At 46.8% G+C, this 21753-nt stretch overlaps 2 protein-coding genes across 2 annotated transcripts; both read right to left on the bottom strand.

Moving 5' to 3' along the window:
* Positions 1 to 7339: 7339 nt before the first annotated feature.
* LOC133900272 (FT-interacting protein 4-like) lies at positions 7340 to 10369 on the bottom strand. Its single transcript, XM_062341378.1, has one exon. The coding sequence runs from the start codon at positions 10367 to 10369 to the stop codon at positions 7340 to 7342; it is 3030 nt and encodes a 1009-aa protein (XP_062197362.1).
* A 2466-nt stretch (positions 10370 to 12835) lies between these two features.
* LOC133900415 (transmembrane 9 superfamily member 1-like) lies at positions 12836 to 19391 on the bottom strand. The gene is made up of 12 exons (XM_062341548.1): positions 19193 to 19391; positions 16842 to 17034; positions 16614 to 16718; positions 16474 to 16491; positions 16290 to 16378; positions 16066 to 16218; positions 15777 to 15911; positions 15229 to 15395; positions 14423 to 14517; positions 13887 to 14260; positions 13392 to 13665; positions 12836 to 13310 (listed from the first exon to the last, which is right to left on the bottom strand). Exons 1-12 carry the CDS (start codon positions 19289 to 19291, stop codon positions 13243 to 13245), a joined length of 1770 nt encoding a protein of 589 aa, XP_062197532.1. The 5' UTR covers positions 19292 to 19391; the 3' UTR covers positions 12836 to 13242.
* Between the last annotated feature and the right edge of the window lie 2362 nt (positions 19392 to 21753).

Genomic DNA, 21753 nt, shown 5'->3' with positions numbered 1-21753 from the left:
GAAGAGCATCTGTTTTGTGCGTTTCGATGCGGTCTTAGGCAAATCCAATGGTATTTGTCGGTGAATCAGTAACAAGAGGTCTTTGAATTTTGAGGCCAGGCCACCAGTCTACGATGTGACACTTTCCCGCGGGATTCATCTCCGCGAGGTACGAGAAGACTAAGTCTCAGGAGGGGGTGCTCGGGACCATAAACAGTGGTCCCTGAGTGTACAAGTTCTCCGATGATCTACGGAGACCAAGTGCCGGGAAGAGAGTGCTCGGGGTCATGAACAGTGGCCCCCGAGCACCCAAGTACCCCGAGGACCCGAGGAAGGTAGTTTCGGGAGAGAGTGCTCAGGGCTGCGAACAGTAACCCTCGAGCACTCGGTTCCTCGAGAATCCGAACAGTCAATTCCGGAAGAGAGTGCTCGGGGCCGTGAATAGTAGCCCCCGAGCACTCAGTTCTCCGAGGGCTAAGAGAGGGCGTTTCCGGGAGAGAGTGCTCGGGGATATGAACAGTGACCCACGAGCACTCGGTTCCCCGACGGCCCAAGAAGTCCTTTGTCGGTGGCCCCCATAGGGGTCCAGCGGTGAGGTGTCAGCCAGTGAAAGGCCCAATACCGCATTTAAGAGGGCGCGTGGCCTGTCACCTCCAACTGCTCCTGCCACGCTCGGTGTCAGTCCCTGCCACATTCTGGCAGAAGGGCGTGGGGACATTTAATGCACGGGTCCCATCCCGCGTCATCCGGTGCGCCTCGGGATAGCATCGTAAGGCCCGAGACGCCTCGCCTACCGCCCTGCTGTGTCAGACGAACAAGACCGGGCGGACACGCCGGGCTGCTCTGCGGCTGCCCGGTGGGCCCTCTCCACGGCACCCGTTGCCAACGCCATCATGACGTCCGAGACCGGGCGGGGGGCGCATTTTCAACCCCGCCGTCACTTCGCGCAGCAGCCCATAATGACTGCTTTTCCATTTATAGCGCCTCGGAACTCGTGCCCTCCCTTTGGGGGCACGCTACCGCCGGCGAGTATTTAAGAGAGCCGGTGGGCACGAATAGAGACAGGCTCTGAGAGATTGAGGAACTCTGGAACACAGACGTCAAGACAGAAGAACACCTCAGTACAAGCACAGAAGCTGAGACCACCGAAGAACAAGGAGCCCGAAGCTCTAGGATAGACAAACATTCTTGTAACCAGCAACATTCCTGAGAGATATTTTCAAGGCATTTATAGCATCCACACAGGAGTAGGGTATTACGCTCAGTGCGGTTCGAACCTGTCTAAAAATCCCTCCAGTGCATTTACTGCATTCTGCATTAGAACATTCCATCCCACCTGTCATTGCATTCACGCTCATTTATTTCTCCCGCAAACATATTCAGAATCATCCCCCCGGCCGAATCTCAAAAAGGGGTCCCTCCGGATCCCTGCGATAGGAATTCACCCTCCGACAGTATTGCTCCAAAGCTGTTGTAGAGTAGTATTGAGATCAGCCGCACTTGTATTGATCATCGAGCAATGGTTTTACGCATGTATAACATGGAGAGGAAACCAACTAACACAGCTATTCCTATGAGCCCGTTAGCCAGCCGAGTCGTGCGGAAACGCTTGTGCTGTGGCGAGGCGAGTCATTGTGACGGAGTCTGACACATGTGCGTAGCGCGAGTCTGGCGCACGGCCGTGGCTGTTGGAGAGCGCATGGTTGTTGGAGATCCTCGCTAACACCGCCATGCTGTCTCATCGCTCGCTCGGGGAACGCAGATGAGATGAGGCCGCGGGCTAGCCTACATGCCGAAAGTCTCTTTATTCCCCTCTTTCTAACAAATCTTTTCCATTTTATTCCTAAATGGTTTTAGGGCTTCCTAACTATTTTCAAATAATTCTCACTTAAAATATATGGTGGAAACATACGTTGATTGATGACTAATATTTCCAAAATATTTTTAAATACTTAAAACAAAACCAAAAGAACGAAACATGATGTCATGATGTGTATGCATGCTCGATTACTGGGTTAGGGTTTTTAGGGTGTGACAAGCAAGGCAGCAGTGCTCGAAGTAGGCAGAGAAGGACCCGATCAGCATGACGAAGACCAAGCAAGTGTACGACTGGTGGCAAAAGCTACACCAAGAGAGGTGGCCCAGCCCAGACAGAGGGTCGTTGTGTGCGGGAACATCGATGAAGACCATGTGCACCGACGCTACAGCCCGAGGGGGCTACATAGCGGCCATACACAAGGCGGAGAAACGGCAGGAGCCATCAAAGATAGGGATACGCCAGGGAGGGCATGACAACAGTCTGGAGGCAATGACCACGGGCGATGTCACTACGTCTCGAGAGGGGGTGTGCAACGGCAACCTGGTGCTCGGAGGCAATGCACGCGTACATGGGACAACCATCTCGGCGCAGAGCGAGACGGCGATGGACGATGCCGCATAGATTGTAGGTGGTGGCGGTGGTGTCGGGGATGACCGGATCGGAGACTGGATGACATCCTGATTGGTGGCAACGATGAATAGCCAACATAGAGGTGTGCTAATGGGGCAGTGGGCAGTGGCGCGTGAAGGCGTCCCTTGTGCACCACGCGTAACTGACCCTCACACGAGTGTGGATGAGGAGTAGGCTGGTGTAGTCAATGTTGATGTCGGTGTAGAGGCGCACGAGGACGATGAACGGTGGTGGGCGACAAAAACCGATCACCTATGATTGGAAAAACAAAAGAGAAAATGCCGATCAACGAGAGAAAAATCCGATTAACGGATGGGTAAAAGACTCTGTAGGGTGGCTGATAGACATGATTGGCGACGCAAACCCTAGCTATGAGTTGTGCAGCCCCCAACGGAGATTGATCTCCTCAGGGGCAGGGCGGCGGTTTTGGAGCGAGGACCGAAACCTAAAATAATACTATGAAAGAGTAGGAAATTAGCTTAATGTGGTCGATGTATTACTTGAGCCTCGAGACCGAATTATATAGGGTTACAAGACTTGTAGGGAAAAAATCCTCCTATAGATAAGATAAAAACATAGGATCAAATCCGACAAATCCTATCATGTCCCGGTTAGTAGTTTTGATACTCTAATCTAACTCTACCATAACAATGTGATACTTCCGGATCCTTAACGTATACTCTAACAATTTAAATTTTTATGAAACATGATTTTAATCCAGTAAGTTTTTATGAAACAAGCTTTCAAATTCTGTATGTTCTTTAAATTTTGAAAGCAAATTTTAAAAAGAAAAAAATAATGATCAAAACTCTGTATGTTCCTTAAATTTTGAAAGCAGATTTTAAAACGAAGGAAATAATGGTCACATTTGTGTGGTGGAGCCTGCTTGGCCATAACAATAAAAGAGAAACAAAGTACTGATAACAACTGAACTGCGAAAATATACGAGCGGGATATAGATACATCAGTCTCACACATGTACGAACAATAACCGCCGCAACAAGCTTGACTTCACACGCGTGCGCGCCCAGAAAACAGAGTAACGCACGCACAAGCGCTCGGTAGGTAGTTGGCTCTCTATACGCCAACCAACAGCAAGTCCATCGAGAGCAGTACGGCTGGCGCGTGCACGAGAGCGCCCGCAGCAACGACGTCCCCTGGCGCGACCGAACCACCGGGTCGCTCGCCCTCTTCTTCCTCCGCCACGGTGACCATGTCGTCAGCGATGGCATCACGCGCTAAGCTGGTAGCAGAACTCCTCCACGTGTGAGCTAGCTGGCGAGATCAACGTCGAGCCAGGTCGTCGCCGGAGATGTGGGTGGTCGATGTGCTCGAAACCGTCGCCTACGAAGCTTGCTTTTAAACCTCGCGGGCCTGCAGCCGGCGCGTCGCCGCGCGTGTGAGTGGAGAAACGGCGACGTGCATGGCTGAACGACGTGCGCGTGTGCGTTCTTCGGTGCACGTGTGGACGAGTGCACGCTCGGAGGTTGTGCATGCCAAATGAAAGCAAAATCACGCTTGATCGATTGATCTGTCGTCGGCTGCGTATGGCATGTGTGTGCATGGACCACGACGGAAAAATAAGGCTGGCTGGCAGCAGGCAATATTTTCTTGTGTGTCTAAACTCCGTCCATACTTCTTTTTTCGATTTTAGGAATGACACATGTATACACACTAGCACGTACAATGACGGAGCTATGATTTTGGTAAGACTAGGGCCAAAACATAAATGCCTAAAACCATTCATACATGTCACACAACACGATACGAAAAAATAAAACCAATAATTCAACCAATGAGACTTCAAAGTTCAACCAATTTGGAATTTAGAAATGCATCACAGGGTCACACCATACCAGTCTCACAGGGAGGATATAGGAGGGCTGGAGCAGTGAGCGTGGAGGCTGGAGGAATGGAAGGGAACCGCTCAGCTGCAAGCCTGCAACACATTGCGGTGCTACAGAGCATGGGATGAAAATGAGCCTGGCTCGCCTCGTCCAAGCCGAGCAGCTGGAAAAAAGACTCGGCTCATGCTCGTAACTTTCTCCATATGGCTCATGAGCCAAATCTGTTGTCCATGATGCCGGAGCCGATGCTGAGTAGGAGCGCCTCAGCGAGCGTGAGCAGCAATGCGGCCATCGTGACGATGAATGTGCGACACGACCTCGGTAACAACGGTGGCCTTTCCTCTTGACGGCGGGGCAGGGGGCGGTGGTGGCATGGCCGCAGGCGGGTGAGCAACGGCGGGCGTGCAAGAGTGCGGGATGACGGTGGGCGGACATGCAACAGCAGGCTGGCAACATCCGAGGAGGGTGTTGGCACATTTGTGGCAGCGAGGAGGAGGAGAAGGAGGCGTCGACCTGGCCTTTCCTCTTGGCGGTTGGGGCGGGGGGCAGCGGTGGTGTGGCCATGGGTGGGTGAGCACATGGCGCACGGATTGGAATGCGGGATGAAGGTGGGCGGATGGGTGGTAGTGGGTCGACGGCAGCTGAGGAGGGTGATGGCACATTTGTGGCAACGAGGAGGAGGAGAAGGAGGCGTTGGCCTAGCCTTTCCTCTTGGCGGCCGGGGCAGGGGCCGGCGGTGCCATGCTCATAGGCGAGTGAGCACACGGCATGCGCGAGGGATGACGACAGGCGAAGCAGGAGCCATTCCTGGAGGCTAGAGCTTGTGAGGAGGACGATGGGTTGGCGGCGCGTCTCTAGATTCTGGGGGTCTGGTCCTGGCGGAGACATGTAGTGGCGGCGGCAGTGGTGCACCTCTAGCGAAGATCGGAAATCGGGAGACACAGATGCAGTCACGTGAAGTGGGCGAGTGACACACGTGGGGGGTACTAGGTCGTGGGCTACTGGGCTATACATGGGCGGCCGGTTGGCTGGGCCAACGAGCAAGCCAACGAGCTGCTCTCGAGCCAGCTTGGGCTCGGCTCGATTTGAAGTTGAGCTGGGGAGGTGGCTCGGGCTTGGCTCGTTTGGCCACCGAGCCAAGTTGAGCCTTTTCAAGCCCGAGTTGGCTCGCGAGCATCGAGCTACATTTCCAACCCTATGGGGAGCTCCTAGGGTCGCCACCCATCGGGGTTGCCGGCTCCTCACATTGTTGTGTCAGGCTCGCGAGCCATAGATGGAGGACAGACATGGGACGCTGCTACCCTGCCATGCCGGAGCGGCATAGGCTCGTTGAGAGTGAGAGAGGTGGCAGCCAGTGGGCTAGGTTTGGCCGCTTGGAAGTTTTAGCGTTGGGTGAGTCGCGACGGTGAGCGAGCAAGCGAGAGAGAGACGACAACGAGGATTGTGGACTAAGGGAGAGAGCCAAAGACTCTATGGGCTGTTGTAGTGAACATGTCTTTAGGAAGATTGTAGTTGAACATCTTTAGGACTTATATGTGATTTTAGGGATTAATGATAACATATTCAATAGGACTAACATGTTTATCAAGTATATGCTTTAGTATGTCTTATGAATACAATAAAAGAGAAGTCATCGAAGCTGAAACAAAAAGAGGAATGAACAAGACTTGTTCCATAAATTTTTATGTGATCAGATAGGATGGATTTCTATATAATATTGTAGAGCTCTTCACAAGCTTTCTATAGAGCCCAACATCATCAAAATCGAAGTTCGGAATCAAAAGTTATACCAAAAATACATAACGTTGTTCTGCTGAAATTTGCCTGACCGGATAATCCGATGCTCACATCAAAATTAGTCTAGTGCTGCACCAGATAATCTGGTGAGAACAATGAAAAATAGTCTGGTGCTCACAGAAAGTTTGAAGTAGAGTCTTATGTCTCTCTGGATGATCCGGTGTTCATAAAATAAACACATCGGACTATTTTTTTCAGAGATCTCCAAAATGAATATATGCACATAAGATAATCTGATACATTTGTTCGATGTTCAGCGAGTTGTCACAGGATAATTCAGTGTTCACAGATGAGTTTGAGTGGATTCCAACGGCTAGTTTTTCTGATGTACTCACCAGATGATCCAGTGCTTATACTACTGTTATAACCGGATTATCCGGTGTTCATAGTTTTCTAAGCCGTTAGGGGTAACGGCTAGTTGGAGAGTTTGAGGCTATAAATATCCACCCACTTGGCCATTTGAAGGTATTGGAGGCTAGAGAATCTCATATACACTTGAGAAGACATCCAAGTCATCAAAATACTTAAAGTGTTCATCCAAAGCAATTTAGCACACTATTAGAGAGTGATTAGTGCTATTAGACATAGAGAGAAGTGTTGCTAGGTACTGCAACCTAGAGAGTGGATCAATGAGTGATCCAATAGTATACCGAGAGGTACGCCAGCGTCTTAGAGTTTTTGTGACTTATCGGTAACTTGTTGACCCTCTGACTTGATGTGGAGTGGTGGCAAGAAGATTATGCTGGTAAAATCAAACAAATCGCCATCGACTGCTTCCTTGATCATCATTCAACAAAAAACTCTTTATGTTCCACTTGTCGGCACCTTCCCTTGCTCCTCCACCCTCATCTTACTTACCTCCATGGAACAATATGCTACCGTGGAAACATGGCCTCCTCCTCCTTCGACGCCTCCTGTAGTGGGGCCCACCACTATCACCTTCGCCACTAGCAGCCTCCCCCACCCTCCTATCTAGCCGGCGGCTTTGTGCCGTCACAACTTCTTCTTCAATGCCCTGACCAACCGCCGTCATCCTTAGCCCTCCTTCTAAGTATTAGCCTCACGCACACCCTAAACCCTAATATTGTAAGCCTAACCTCAACTGCGGCTCTAAATTAGTTGTTGAATTCATTGATGACACTTTCCGTATGAGAATACGAGTAGAATTTTGCATTTCAGATTGAGAAGTGTAAAATTACGAATAGTTATAATATACAGACAACATTGGTCGTCATGACGTCGGAAGAGAAGCGAACGTCCATCACAATCACAACATGACGTCAGCATTGCTCGGCAGCCGTCGGAAGAAGTTCGCCAGCGGCGACGGCCCCTTCCGCCTCAGCACGGGATGCCTCATCACGTAGACCCAGACAGCAGCCACCACCGCGCGGAACGGCACCGCGTAGAACACGACGGCGAGCGCGGCCATCGCCATGAGCGCGATCACTGTGGCGCGGCCGTCCCTCCACGCGAACAGCGCATGCACGCGCTCGCCGTGCGAGGCGACGTCCCCGACTAAATCCTGAACGCTCCAAGCCGCCTCCCGGAGCCGCCAGTACCACACCGCCACGATCTCCGGTGGGGTCCCCGACGCCGGCCCCATGTCGAACTCCTCCTCGAGCATGGTCGGGGGCACGCCTTCGGTGTAGTGCTCCATCTTTTCCGGCGGCGTCGGCCGCCACCTGAAGTTCCACGCGCCGACGGCGAACAGGTAGAGGAAGAATGTCGGTAGGATCAGATCGGGCTTCCACGTCAGCGTCAGGAACAGCAGCATGACGAGGACGGTGGTAAATGGGCGTTCCCAGTCGCGGACGCCCCGGAACCAGCGCGCGAACGCGGCGGCGGCCGCGAGCACGGCGCGGAGGCGCGCGAGCGCGGCGCGGAGCTTGCGCTTGCTGTACGCCTTGTTCTCCGGCATGGCGAGGTTCGGGTGTGCGGACGGGTCACGGAGGAGGTAGTGCACGAGCTCGGGGTGGAGGGGCGGCTCGGCGCGCGCCAGACGGGAGGCGACAATGTCCACGGCGTACCGCCGGAGCGTCGGGACGAGGTGCGGCGGGATCGGCTTCGCGAAGTGCTGGTTGGGCAGCATCGGCCGTAGGTACAGCGCCATCATGTTGGCCCACGCCGTGTGCGTGAAACGCACGGCAAGGTGTAGCTCGCCGCACCGGAGGATCCCGGTGGGCTGCACCACGAACAGAGAGTACGGCTGCTCGTACGTGTGGCCGGAGGCTAGCGTTGACACGCGGATGCGGATCTTGCCCAGCGGCGCGTCGGTCGCACCACGCCGCGAGCTTTCCCCGGCGCCGGCGAGCTGGTTGTTGTCGAAGACGGCGACGGTGAGTACGGTGCAGGGGTCGAACACGTCGAACGTGAACTGCTCCTGCCAGCTCGGCGAGGCCGTGTCGAGGAGCGTGCGTGTCCGGATCCACTTCTGGCCGTACTTGGCGACGCAGTACGCGTCGACAGTCCTGCGCCCGCCGTTCGGCGGCTTTGTCGACAGGAGGTCGGTTGCTCGCAAGACGCCGAGCTCGAGAACGCCAATGGGCGGCGACCGGAGCGGCCGTGCCGACGGCTGGAAGTCGCTGCCGTACACCGTCAGCTCGTCGAGGACATGGTATGCAGCGTCGTAGTAGACGCGCAGCTGTATCTTGCTCCTGAACTCGTGGCGCCATCCTCTGTCCCGGCCGTCACCGTTGCCGTTTCCGTCGGAATGTGGTTGCTCGAGGTCGAACCATGATGGCGCCGGCGGCTTAAACTTTCTCTTGTCGAAATTCTGCACCTTGATCATTCCCTTGGGGAGTTCGAGCCGGCCCAGCACCTCGTGCCGCTCCGGCGAGACGTTGTCCATGACGGTGATCACCAGCGGCTCATCGAACGGCCATGCCGCGACGAGGAAGAAGTCCTGGTCCCACTTGAGGCTCGGCGACGTCCGGGTCTCCCACCTCTGCGCGCCGAGCTGCACCCTCGCGAACACGTTGGGCCTGGACCGGCTCCGGTCAGGGTGGACCACGTCTTGCGCCGCGATGACGTGGCACCTGAGGTAGCACAGCCGCGGCGCGTAGTAGCTCTTGGTCTGAGTGGCAAGCACGGCGCTTGGAGCCAGGTCATGCACGTCGGCGTGCCATGCACCGGCGAAAGCCTCGTCGGATTGGGACCCCTTCCATGCGGCGAGCATGATCTCTCCGCCTGTCCATTGGTCCTTGGCACCCTTCAGTCGGTACCACTGAGGGGCCAGAGGGCGATTAGGAGGAGCCAAGCTTGGAATCTCGATGATGGGCAGCTCAACTTTGCCAACAAAGCTGTCGCGAACAACGAGCTTCCTGTCCTTGACGAACACCTCTAGTTTGTCTGCCTGGAGCTTCTCCTTGCAGAAGGCGAACACTCTCTTCCACTCGGGGTTATGGCTCCTCTCCAGATGCCGGGTCACCGCAGAATAGTTCCCCACCCGGACCTCAACATATGGGTCGACACCCAATGTGAGGTCCATGCCAGGGAGGTCTCTGGCGCACACTACACTGACATACAAGAATTCCAATCGGTCGACCATGAGATGCGCCGCCGCCTTGGCATCTTCGACGGTGGCAGCTGCTGCCTTCTTGGCGCCTTTTGGGACTCCGGGCGGCGGCGGCATGAATGGTGGCGGTGGCGGTGGCGGAATGATTAGTGACCCGGTGCTGGACTGTGTTGGTATGGCGTGGAAGACGTGCACAGGCTCCTCCTCCTCCTTCTTCTTCTTCTTCTTTCTCATTACAGGAGCTGACTGCGTGCTCGCGCCTCCGACGACTGTCTCTGGGCCAGCCGTGGAGGCGGTGTCCTGGAAGGTTGTAGCATACGTGGTGGAGTAGACGTTCCCCGCCGGCGCGTTGGCCGCAGCAGCGGCGGTGGAAGTGGACGACGCGTACGGCGCCATGTAAAGGCGGAGCGCGATCTCGCCTCGCGCCGGGGCGAAGAAGCTGGGCTTGTCGAGAGGGCAGCGCAGGAGGACGGCCTCCTCGAAGGACGGCGCGACGGCCGCGCCGAACAGGCGGACGCGGCCGAGGCAGCTCTTGCCGCCGGAGGCGCGCCGGTGGTAGACCGCGATCTCGATGGCGTGGTCCGAGAGGCGGCCGCGGCTGCCGTTGGTTGCGTCGACGACGAACACAAGCGTCTCTTTCCACGTTGGGCTGGCTTGGCCGGGCATCACGCCCGTCGCGTAGCGCTGGCCGCGGAAGCTGACCTGCACGAACGGGCTCACGCCGCCGCGGCTGCGCCTCGCCGGCAGGTCGTGCGCGCCGACGACCTCGACCACGAGCTTCATGGAGCGTGCAAGCATCTCCGACCGGTCGGATCGAGTGTTTGATTGAGGTGTGGTTGGTTTGATGTGAAATGTTACTCTTTGCATGGATCATGCACATGAAAATGTATAGTCGATCAAGGGGGCGTTGCTTGCCGGTCAATCCAACATCATGCTGCAATTTGGAGTCCATGATGCTTCGATCTGATTGGGGCGGACGTCTTTTTCTGATGCAAATTGATCATGCAATCGTAATCTATTGGCTAAAACATATGTCTCTGACGGTGAGACATGCATAGTGTATTGCCCTGTTGGCAAGGTTGGAAATGGACTTGACAGGACAGTGGCGAATAGAAAAGCAAGACTAGCAAAGACCGAAACCAAGAAACCCAGTTGATGACAAGAAAGGCCAGCTAATGAAAATCTGGGGTTCAATCATGCAATCTTAATTCAACTGTCAATTCCTAATCAAGCCAAGTCAACACCAATTGGTCTTGTCCATGTGTGGTGATCATCATTCATCGGAGGTTGCGTCCCTCTTTTGAGCAACCATCTAAAGCTTATCTCTCCTTGTTGGCAATGAACCTTCACCGTGTTTAAGTCGAAGATCCCGGAATACTCTTTGCACTCTCTTGCTACACCTTTTCTAGTCTTCTCTGATGTTCCTGAATATTCGCCTCTTGTGAGGGTCGAGGATCCCCTTACACTCCATGTGACCTTCACTACCGAAAGTGGCACCGACAAGACGCAACAAGAAGTTTTATGGTTGGTTAAGAGTCTGTTGAATTGCTCCCCTTGTCTGGAAATACCTAGCCGCTTTTGATGGAGCGCCTCCCTCCACTGTTTATACTCTCATGGATCATTTCAGTTACCGGCCTTCAAGCTTATTTGTAATCACTTGAGTCGTCAGATTTTGCGTATCGCTCCAAAGTGGTGTTGTTGCAGTTTTTCTCCTCTTTGTTAGCTCTTGTAATCGCTTGTTGTTGTTATCGTGGTGCTATAGGTCTAGCTCTTTAGCTAGGTTCTTAGCCCACTTTGTTGTGTGTTTTTTACTTGGTTTTTCTTAATTAACTGAACACTTCATCCCATTAAGTTTTCTTTTTATTAATATAACAGTCAATTATCCTGCCAGTTCAGTTTTAAAAAAATGCCGTCATTCTGTGACGTCACAGTGATGATACTTATCCAACTTTATTTGAATAATCACAATTCCTAAGCACAACAGTCAATTGGTGTGTTCACCAATTCCCTAATCTCTAAATCCATTTCTCGATGTGAAGCCATTTGGTTATGAGTTGCATCACACAGAGTAGACATACCAGTAGGCAACAATATTACTCAAGAATCATGGATTTTTGTTTCTCAATCTGGTAAAGATTGCAGGTCCACTCGTGTAGTTCAAAAATTCCGACTTAGAATATCTTCATTTGCACTCTTTTCACTGAATTAAGCTATTCATTTTAGCTCATCTTTCAGGCATAAATAAACAAAACCATAAGTTGCGCATAAACCGGGGAGGATGCTGCAAGAAATCTACAAGCCTACGAAAGACTCTGGACGGACAACGACATTTTAACAAATAATATAAAAATATAAAATGTATTTTCGATTGACATATGCTCATATGCTTTGGTCTTCCAAAAGAAACGTTATCTTGGCTGCCCACTCCGGCACAAGAAATTTCTTGCGCATATCCTACTAGGACAGTCAATTCCACGAAAGCGAATGGATACTCCATTTCTATATTCAAGGAAATGAATATATGTTTCATTCATAACACCAATTGTTTTTAAAGAATCAGGCAAGATAGGTTTGACACATCATAAGAGTTGGTAAGCCTATGTTTTTTTCTCTCTCTTCACTGGTGAGTTCCAGGTAGTCCATTACTACAATTACACCAGCAGCTAATTTATTTTTTCTACAAAACAAAATATCGAGCAGTGCTCCTTTGCTCGCTGAAACTAAACTGCACAAAAGTTTCAGGGCAGTAGTAGGTGTTGCAAATGAAGTCCTCAATTCATTTTTGGGATTCAACTTTTGAGGGAGTGAAAAAGAACTACTTTGATATCACTTGACAGCGGTCCTTTTGATTGTATTCCTTGGATTTTCAGTTTCTATCCCAGCACAATGTCTATAACAAGTAACAAGCAAGCTATATGAGTGGATATTTCAAGTCATCAGGTTCGATTGCTTCGGTGCATGAGTTAGTTTTAACAGGTGTAAAGAAGCACAGCACTGCCGCTTCCCTCAGCGATAATATGTGCACTAGAATCCCGAATTGGCCAAGTCACTATATGACCTTACATAGTCACTGCAAAGTAAACTGACAAACTCGGGCAAGGTAGGCTTAGAATAGTCATTCGGCAAAAAAAAAAAAAAAAAAAAACCCAGCAAGTATGCAAACTCAAAACTGAAACAAACATATTGTGGAATTTCTGCTTCAACAGTGCTGAATTGCAACCACATCACAGCTGAATCGGACCAGATAAGGATATGAAATTTCAATATATTAACTCGTTTATACTACATGGGTACATGAAAACTGGATGCTGCAATTCATAAGAGGGGCAAATCTAGCCCACTGTAATCTGCACCGCGGTAATATCCATCAGTGAACTCCTACAGCTGACCAAATGTGGCCGCACAAAAAGAGAAACTACATGTACTTTCCAGTGCTCAGACTAATTCCCAAACTAACATAGGTATACATTTATCAGGGCAGTTCCATGAAAGAAATAGATAAGCCAAAAAAGGGTAAAAGAAAAGATAAACAAAGGGCCAGCGACCTACTGTGTACTTTCAAAAGTTAATCAGAATCTCATAGGTAGTACTCCGCACCGAACCTGCGACATCGAGACATGATTTGCTAGCAGCCTCTACCAGCAAGGAGCAGAAATTTAGTCGCATTTGATATTCCTGTAGATTCTCCTCACAAAAAGAGTAGAGCCCAGATAACCAATAGCACCTACATACACATAAAATGATGTACAACAAGGATCAATGCTAGCTTCAAATGAGACGAACAATAGTAAGTTCGAAAGCTCACCGCAAAGTATCCCGAGTCCAAGACAGAACATTAAGGTGTAGCCAAAATAGAAGCTCATCTGGAAAAAGCCCGACATCTTTGTCTTCATGTGATAATAGTATATGGAGTATAGATATACATATAAGCCGGTAGATGCAGCAGAGAAGAATGATGTCCATTGCCAATGATAGTTTTCAGCATTCAACAAGAAATAAGTACCCACAATAGTGACACATATGGTGACTATTATGAGGATGACAAAGACCAGCAGCATGAAACCATAAACATAATACACCTGCCAAAGCACCGACAAATGGACTCAATATTAACTTCGATTTATAGACCCGTTTACTTTGAAGTTTTTTCAAAAGAATCACTTTAGAGAATTAACGTCAGTCAGAATCTACCAAGCTGCTTTGCGTAAGAGAGTAGTATACATCTTTCCTAATTCAACTTATTGTAATAAAAGGTACTTTCGAGAAGCAGAACATCCACCGATATATTGTTTTTGTTTACCTTGTAGTTCCAGAATGAAGTGAACACAAAGTACATCTCAATGAAGATGCTGCCGAAGGGGAGAAGCCCACCAATCAATGAGATAACAGAAGGTGTAAGGTACCACTTTTTCTCAGGAATAGGGCGTGGAATCGTCTTTACACGGCATGGGTTGTTGGGAGCACCACTCCAGTTTCTACCAACAACAGTTCCCAATAGCACCAACGGGAAGGAGATGAAAGCCCAAAGCACAAATATGACAACCATTGTGCCAAATGGTATAGCTGCTAATGATCGGTAGAAGATAGCAATGGTGTTTAACACTAATCCGATTGAAAAGCACAAGAATGGAAAAAGGGATGCTGTAAGTATCATAGCCTTTATCCAGTTTTTGCCTGCAATGGAATGAAGTAAAGCATTCAGTGAACTAGAGATAAATAAGAGGGAAACAGGTAATTTCAGACTCAAGAATCAATTCAGGATAGTAAAATAACATGGGGGAGTTCCACGACTGATATACTACAAAGAAAAAAAAAATCGTACAGGACCATACATACCACCGTTCCTTGAGTAGAGGCCACCACTAACATATCCAGAAATGAAAGATGTAAGAGCATAGCACACGATAAAGGTTGTGATGATAGCTCCTCGTCTGACAAATAGAGCACAGTTTTTTTGTTAGGCAGGGGAAAAAAGCTAATGCAAACTCATACAAGCTGAACAAATATTTCTGTTGACACAGAAATGAATTCCATAAGAATAGTTTGTGATGATTGCTCCTCTTTGGACTAATAAAGCATAATTGCTAATCTCTAAGAATAGTTTTACATGCTAAATTACTGACATACGCACATAATGATGAAAGCAGCATACTAGTAATTTTGCCCCTGTTACAAACTTTCCATGATCTCCGAGTCTGAACAATGGATGATTTTTTTTCCTTCAAACTTTTGGATTACTCACTCCTGCGCAACATGCCTTATGGCAGCTAGAGTTGTGCACATGACTAACAGGGAAGTGCACTGCTCCAAAAGTTAATACAGAAGGGCTAGGGTAGCTATTGGATTATTCAAAAACAATCATTTCACCGAGATCCTAGCATGGACATAAATCAAATGTTAAATAACGTGGCTAATAGCAAACAGAAGATACAAATTCTACCATATCATTTTACCCCATAAAATCATGCTTTACTTAAATGTAAAAAAAAAGGCATATTTTAAAACCCAGTCCTTCTCATTCATGATCTTCAGCTACAGACAAATAATAGATGACTCAAAAAAACTATTTATCGCTTAAACACCTACATTTTGCACATTTAATGAATAAAAAGGGATATAAAGAATGCTGGTTATGAGCTTACCCAACGTATAACATGCCAACAATGGCCAATACAATCACAAGCAAGATAAGAGCAGCTAGCTGAGTGCCAATACCAACAAGAGCAGAGAGAAACATTAGGCTGCAAGGAGGCCGAAATACATCTCCATGGACAAGCTTCCATCCAGATTCCTCACTAACATCTCTCTCCTGAAAAAGGAAGATCATATTTTAACACAACAATCAAGTGAAACAAGATGAAAATTGTGCAGACGAATTTCTACAAATATTTAGATAATTCCTCCGGTCACAGAAAACTTGTTACTGAGGGAAATGTAGGGTTCACCTTGATGTTTGACTCAAAACTAACTATTTCCTTCCGAATATTAGATTGTTCCCATGGAAGTTATGAATAGATTCGTGTAAAAAGAAATTACAGTGTTAAAATTTTATAACTACTATAAATGTGATGTGATACTAATGGGCAAAACTTGAATCTAGGAGACACATAAAGTAAAAATGATGAGTTCTGTTACTAGAGGGAATATGTAAGAAAGCAAATGTGATATAGAATTCAGATTCAGAACTTACAAGCGACTCCAGATCATCATCTTCACGTGCATACTTTGCATAATCATTTCTTAAGGTCCTCATCAGTATCATTGACACTAAACCAGTTAAGAAAATAACCATCATGAAAGAATTGAAGATGGAGAACCAATGAATCTGGACATGGAAAAAATAACAAGTTAGTCATCTTGTGATTCCTTCAGACAGAATGCAAAGTTTACCTCTAGGTCAGATCAACGTAGAGCAAGAAGAAACACCAAAAGTTATCCTAGAAAAATGTTGCATTGCCTATGGCGCGAATAAGAATTACCTGGTGTTCGAAAAATGGGTAGTCCAAGTAAACTTCAAAACGCCGCGCAAATGCCACATTTGTTTGCACCCACTTTACTGAATATGTCATGTCCAACTTTTTACCAGCTTCAAGAAGCTTAGGCGACTCTTGAGTGAGATTGACATGAATTATCTACAAAGGAAATTTAATTAACCAACATGTAGGTCTCAGCTAATCTTTTAGGGTTATATGCAAGTACATACCCTGTTACCATTGTATTTAACAACGATGTTCTTTTGAGTGTACAGGTAGTGCTTGTTTTCATTGTTTTTGTCAGTCTCCCCAACAAAACCTGCTCAGAGGACAACACAACCCATTACAAAAGAACTAAAAAGGGTGGAAGAAGTTAAGCAACAGAAATAGGCGTTTAGGTTTAGAATTATGTACCCCACAACGGCAGATCATCTAGGTTTTGACCACAGCAAGCGACGGAGAGAGATGAATGCAGAGAATGTCAGAACAACACATAGTATCCAAAACAAGAAAAACACTTGCAGCAACATCAAACTAAATACAGATTCCCATACCTATGAAAAGCTCAAACCAATATGAGCTTTCAATGGCATCAGTAAATTGTTGAACCTTTTTATCATCAAGTTCAATTGTGCAAATGGAGCCCTTATCCACATTTTCTAAGAAAAAAAAGAAGACATAAATAGTCAGTCAGATAAGTTGCTTAATTGGAAAGAACATAATTGATGCATGATCCAACCAAAATTAAACAAAACCAAGGACGATACGAAAATAAAACATACTTAAGAACTTTATATCGATCTGACTATCAATCAGCTCATTTCCACCTAGGACCTCTCCGAGACCACCCCATTTATGCGCAGGGTTTTCAGACGGTTGACAAAATGGGAGGCTGTAATAGTTGTATGTTTCTTGAGGGTTATTGTAAGGGCCAACCTTGTTTACCCATAGCTTAACCGGTTCTTCTGCTTTGTACTGCACATAAGAAAAATAAGAGGTTGTAATGCTTCAGTAGAGCAAAAATGGTGTTCCCAGCATGATTGGAAAATAAGTGGAACTTATTTTGGATACACAGCAACATATAATTTGGTAAATAGGAAACAACTAAGTTTTCTGAATCTGTATTTTGTGACATGAACTGTAAGCCGTAGAGAAGAACATGGATCATGATCAGTTAATGATAATACCTCCTAGACCGCCTAGGCACTAGGCGCCACACTCCCACCTCGCGTCTAATCTCTGCCTAGCCCGACTAGGCATCCACCCTCCTAGCACCTATTGCTTTTTGGAATACTCGTGCAGAATTCATGACCAAATCAAAAAAAAATCTGAACTTCCTTAAGGTCCATGAGTAACTAGTTGATTGCAAAGGCAATGAATTGGGATTGTTATCGAACGTAATGAGAATAGAAGAAACACCTGCAACCTTAGGTACCACCATCACAATGGTTTGTGATAATACCCCCCCTCCCCCACACACACACACAAAATATATATATATATATATATTATGAAAGTAAGTCCTCAAAACATTTCCCTTTTCATGGTTGACTAAATCATCCTTCATATAATTTTGACAATTAGTTACCACGGTTTCCATCATTTGTGATCACCAATCTTCGGAAACTTAAAATTCGATATGCTTGACACAAAGAAGCCTTCTAGCCGGAATATGCTAAATTCCTTTCGAAGGTTCTAAAAGGAAGTTACCAATTAGTTAAGAAATCTAAAATTATTATGCATTTTTTTTCTTTTAGAAGATATATAAAATGTGAAATTGGGAGTTACTCGTATAAAAGGCCCTTCAACTATATATTTCTCATGATATACAGGACTGCTATACTTTAAGCTTCACTTTGACCATATAAATTTCAAGTAAAGAGATTGAATAAAACTATGCTTGCAGGGTTATCATCAACGATATGTAATTGGACACCATAAGATGCCATGGTCCATACTTCGTCGGACACTAGGATTCTAACAAACTAATAATCTAGGACAAGTGAGTTTCACACATATATAGAATTTTTATCTTACTAGTCGCAGGTTTCTAGCTAATGATGTTAAGCCCCAGAGTTCAATAAGTACAGATCACCTCCAACCGGGAACATTCGTCATATAGAAGCATATACAAGTAATTATTCTGGGAGGACTAAACACAGTTGCACTCAGCACAAAATAAATTAATGTCAAAATCAAATAGCTACCACCAAGACATTATTTCAAGAACCTGTCACTGTGCTAAATCTAATCCCTAGTTGGTCCCTAACTATGAGTAAGATAGTTTGGATGTCGCTGTGCTAAATCCAATCCCCAATTCGTCCCTAACTATGAGTAAGATAGTGGGGACAGTGAAGTAACCTCAGATATTTAACAATAACTCAAAAAATGACACACCAATGACGAGTGGAGATGTACTTTCATCTTTTGAACTATCAAGTCACATGGCATACAGCATGTTCAACCAGCATTCTCCCCAATATTGCTGATAAGGAGGCTTTACTGAAACACCCACTAAAATTGCCACATCAAAGTGTAACATAAGGACTTCAAAGTCCACAAAGATTGCATGCATTGCACCGTTTCCTAAACATGACATGCACCATCTCATAATGCGAATGCAACCCTAAAAAATATTCAATTTTGAAGCTTCAAGGTAAGCGAGGGAAAGTCACCAATGTATCTTAAATCTTATTCACTGCCTACAATGATACAAACAGCTGTTTCTCTGCACAAATGTAGTATTTTTTCGCAACTGAATACAACCAAAAATCATTTTTTTGTCAGAATGCGGCTGTCACAATTTCTTCCCCGCACTTCCACAGCAACCGAGATCAGGCGGCATCCTAAAGCAACCAATTTCTCAAACAACCCTCAAATCATCAGCTCCCTCGTAACCTCCAAATTTGCAAGCGTCCAATCCTTCGCTTCACAGAGCTACAGATCAAGCCATCGCCTCGAACTAAGCGTCCAACTCGCACCGCTCCCCCACGACCACGCGGCATGGAACCCGGCCACGGCCACGGCCACATCTGGATCGCGCGCCGCGCGCAGATCCGTTGCGGCGCCTCGACGGATCCAACTAAGGGGTGTTCAGATCTAGGGTTGGGGAGGAGTGGGTGAGAACGCGCACCTTGTGGTCAGCCTCGGAGGCGGACGCGAGGGGCGAGCGTGCGACCGTGATGAGTGCGGCCGCGAGGAGGATGAGGGCGAGGACGCCGCGGCGGAACATCTCGTCGGCGACGAGATCTGGGCGGAGGTGTCTCAGTCTCGAACGAGCACGAGCTGCTTCCTCATACGAAGGTTGGAGAGAGGCCGCACTTTTGCGGAGAGGACCCTGGCGAATGCGGTATTTCAGGATTTTTTCTCGTGAGGACAGAAAGGAAATTTTTGGCCCTTTTCAAAATCTAGCTAATTTAATATTAATTTAGCTCCATGTAATATTGTGTTTTCATCTTGTTATTCAATTAAGTACATTAGGAATCGTCTAAACAGTATTCTAATTAATTATTAAGAGGATCATTATTCATAAATATCATCTCAATGATTAACCAGAATAACATCTCAGTAGTCTCGGCACGTGTTTTGTGCCTAAGATCAGAACACGTTCATTTCCAACATTCATATCATACACATAGCTTAAGAATGAGCGAGTAGTTAAAGTTATATTACAAGTTCTTAAGCATGCAACCATTTACAACAGTTTACACAAAGAGAAACTACGCAACGGAAGAATAAAACCTTAACAACAACAAAAGGAGAGTGGAGTCATATGCCCTTAGGCTCCACTCCAAAAGCTACATCTCACCAAAGTAGGATGCACTACTCTTGCTCACGACCTACATCGGCGGCAATGAAGTAGCCAAATACCGCATCACTCCCACCAGCAGAACCTGAAAGCGCAAGCATAAGTACGAAAGTACTCGCAAGACTTAAATCATATAGAGCCTATATACTTAGCTCGACTCCAAGGATTATGGATTGAACTGTTAGCAAGAGTAGGCCACAAAGTTAAGTAAAACATATGCAGTAAGCAACCTAAACACATATCTGTGAGCATCCATACTTAACTCCAAAAACAACTACATTTCTACCTTGTAAACCACAACTTGAACATGTATGTATAGTAACCATAGTATCCCATCAATAAACCACCAACCAAAACCATCATACCATAACCTTATCTCAAATTCGTAAACTCTACGATCGATACAAATGAAATAATAGCATGTTCATAACCGAGAGTGCGGCAATTCGAATTATTCTTACACCCTCCAGGGGGTACAACTTTACCCACACGACTCGAGGACCATTCGGTTTGTGCTACTCACGAAAGTGCACACAAGGGGTACTCGGGTCAACCTTTCTCATACCCGGAACCACCCACTTGCAATGCCCCTATGGCACTAGGGTTACCGCGAGCGTGTCCCAAACACCTCCAGCTCCTCGCCACCTTGCTTCTCCTTTTCTTTTTCTCTTACGCGTCATAGAGCCGCAAGACAAGTGTCGGCATGGCATGTGATAATTGGCTTACCTTACCATTAGATCAGCATGTGATGAATACGGAAAGTGCTAGAGCCAACTGTATCGACGGATAAACTTAAACGATGCAAGCGGTCTATGGCATCCAGGCTCATCTCTTGAACTACCCAGAGGACTCCTCCTAGGCAGAAGATACCCTAACACCGCTCATATCTCGCCTCAATCTCATATCTCAACCATCCATCTCAACCTTATCTTTGTATCTGTGAACAGTGATTAAGCCCTAAGCTCGCGAACAACGGTAGTATCGTCGCTCGGCTTCTACCGAGGATCTAAGCATTGCTAGGCATTTTAAATAAACCTTGAAGCTAGACACCAACTATATCATCAAGGCTATAAGGATAAAGATTCATCAATAAATTAAGATAGAGACAATGCATCAACATAGGTTCTACTCATATCAGCTCAACACTGGACTCAACACATGCAAATATACATAAAGCATAATTTATCAATTTAGAGACTCAACACATGCAAATATACATAAAGCATAATTTATCAATTTAGACTCTAATTAATTTGAACAATGGGTGCAGTATACTTAGATGCTTGCCTTGCTACTTTGGAGTTTGCCCGATGCTTCACGAACAGAACTCGCAGAAGTGGTGTGCGATCACACTCGTGTCATGCTCTGGACCTTCGTTCGCTTAAAGAAGAACGCGTGCAATGATGAGCATAAAGGATGTGCAATGCTTCATGATATGAGTTTTAAAGCATTAACAATTTCCTTAACTTTACTTATTGTTAAACATTTACTATTTTTCTGGATTAATTAAGCTTAAAACAAAACTTAACCCTAATTAGAAAATTAACTATGCTTAGCATGAGTGTGTGTATTTTTACTGAACAGGCATAAATTAACAAGGTTTACAAAATTGATTTCATCAATTATGGAGCTACCGGTAATTAATTATGGATTAATGAAGCTCAAACCTATTTTATTAACCCATGCAATTTAAATACACATTTCATAGATCCCAGTTTTTTTATCATATATTTTATGGATTGATGAATCCAACAAAATTAGTTTCACTATTTTTGGAGCAATATTCTATTTTCTATACATTTTACAACTTTCAGCTGAATTATTAGTTATATACTAAATCCATTTGGTATTTTTCGGAATATCTGGATTAAAAGGGCCCCAAATCT

Source organism: Phragmites australis, chromosome 19 (genome assembly GCF_958298935.1).
Source record: "Phragmites australis chromosome 19, lpPhrAust1.1, whole genome shotgun sequence".
In the NCBI taxonomy this organism is placed as follows: domain Eukaryota; kingdom Viridiplantae; phylum Streptophyta; class Magnoliopsida; order Poales; family Poaceae; genus Phragmites; species Phragmites australis.
This window is presented reverse-complemented; position numbering and strand designations above follow the sequence as displayed.

Excerpts from the sequence above, each read along its gene's own strand:
- LOC133900272 (XM_062341378.1), bottom strand. The coding sequence starts at position 10,369 with ATGAAGCTCGTGGTCGAGGTCGTCGGCGCGCACGACCTGCCGGCGAGG.
- LOC133900415 (XM_062341548.1), bottom strand. The coding sequence starts at position 19,291 with ATGTTCCGCCGCGGCGTCCTCGCCCTCATCCTCCTCGCGGCCGCACTC. Across the intron at positions 15,912-16,065 it reads ACCCATTTTTCGAACACCAG|ATTCATTGGTTCTCCATCTT; the intron begins GTAATTCTTATT and ends TTCCATGTCCAG. Across the intron at positions 14,261-14,422 it reads CCTCTACTCAAGGAACGGTG|GCAAAAACTGGATAAAGGCT; the intron begins GTATGTATGGTC and ends ATTCCATTGCAG.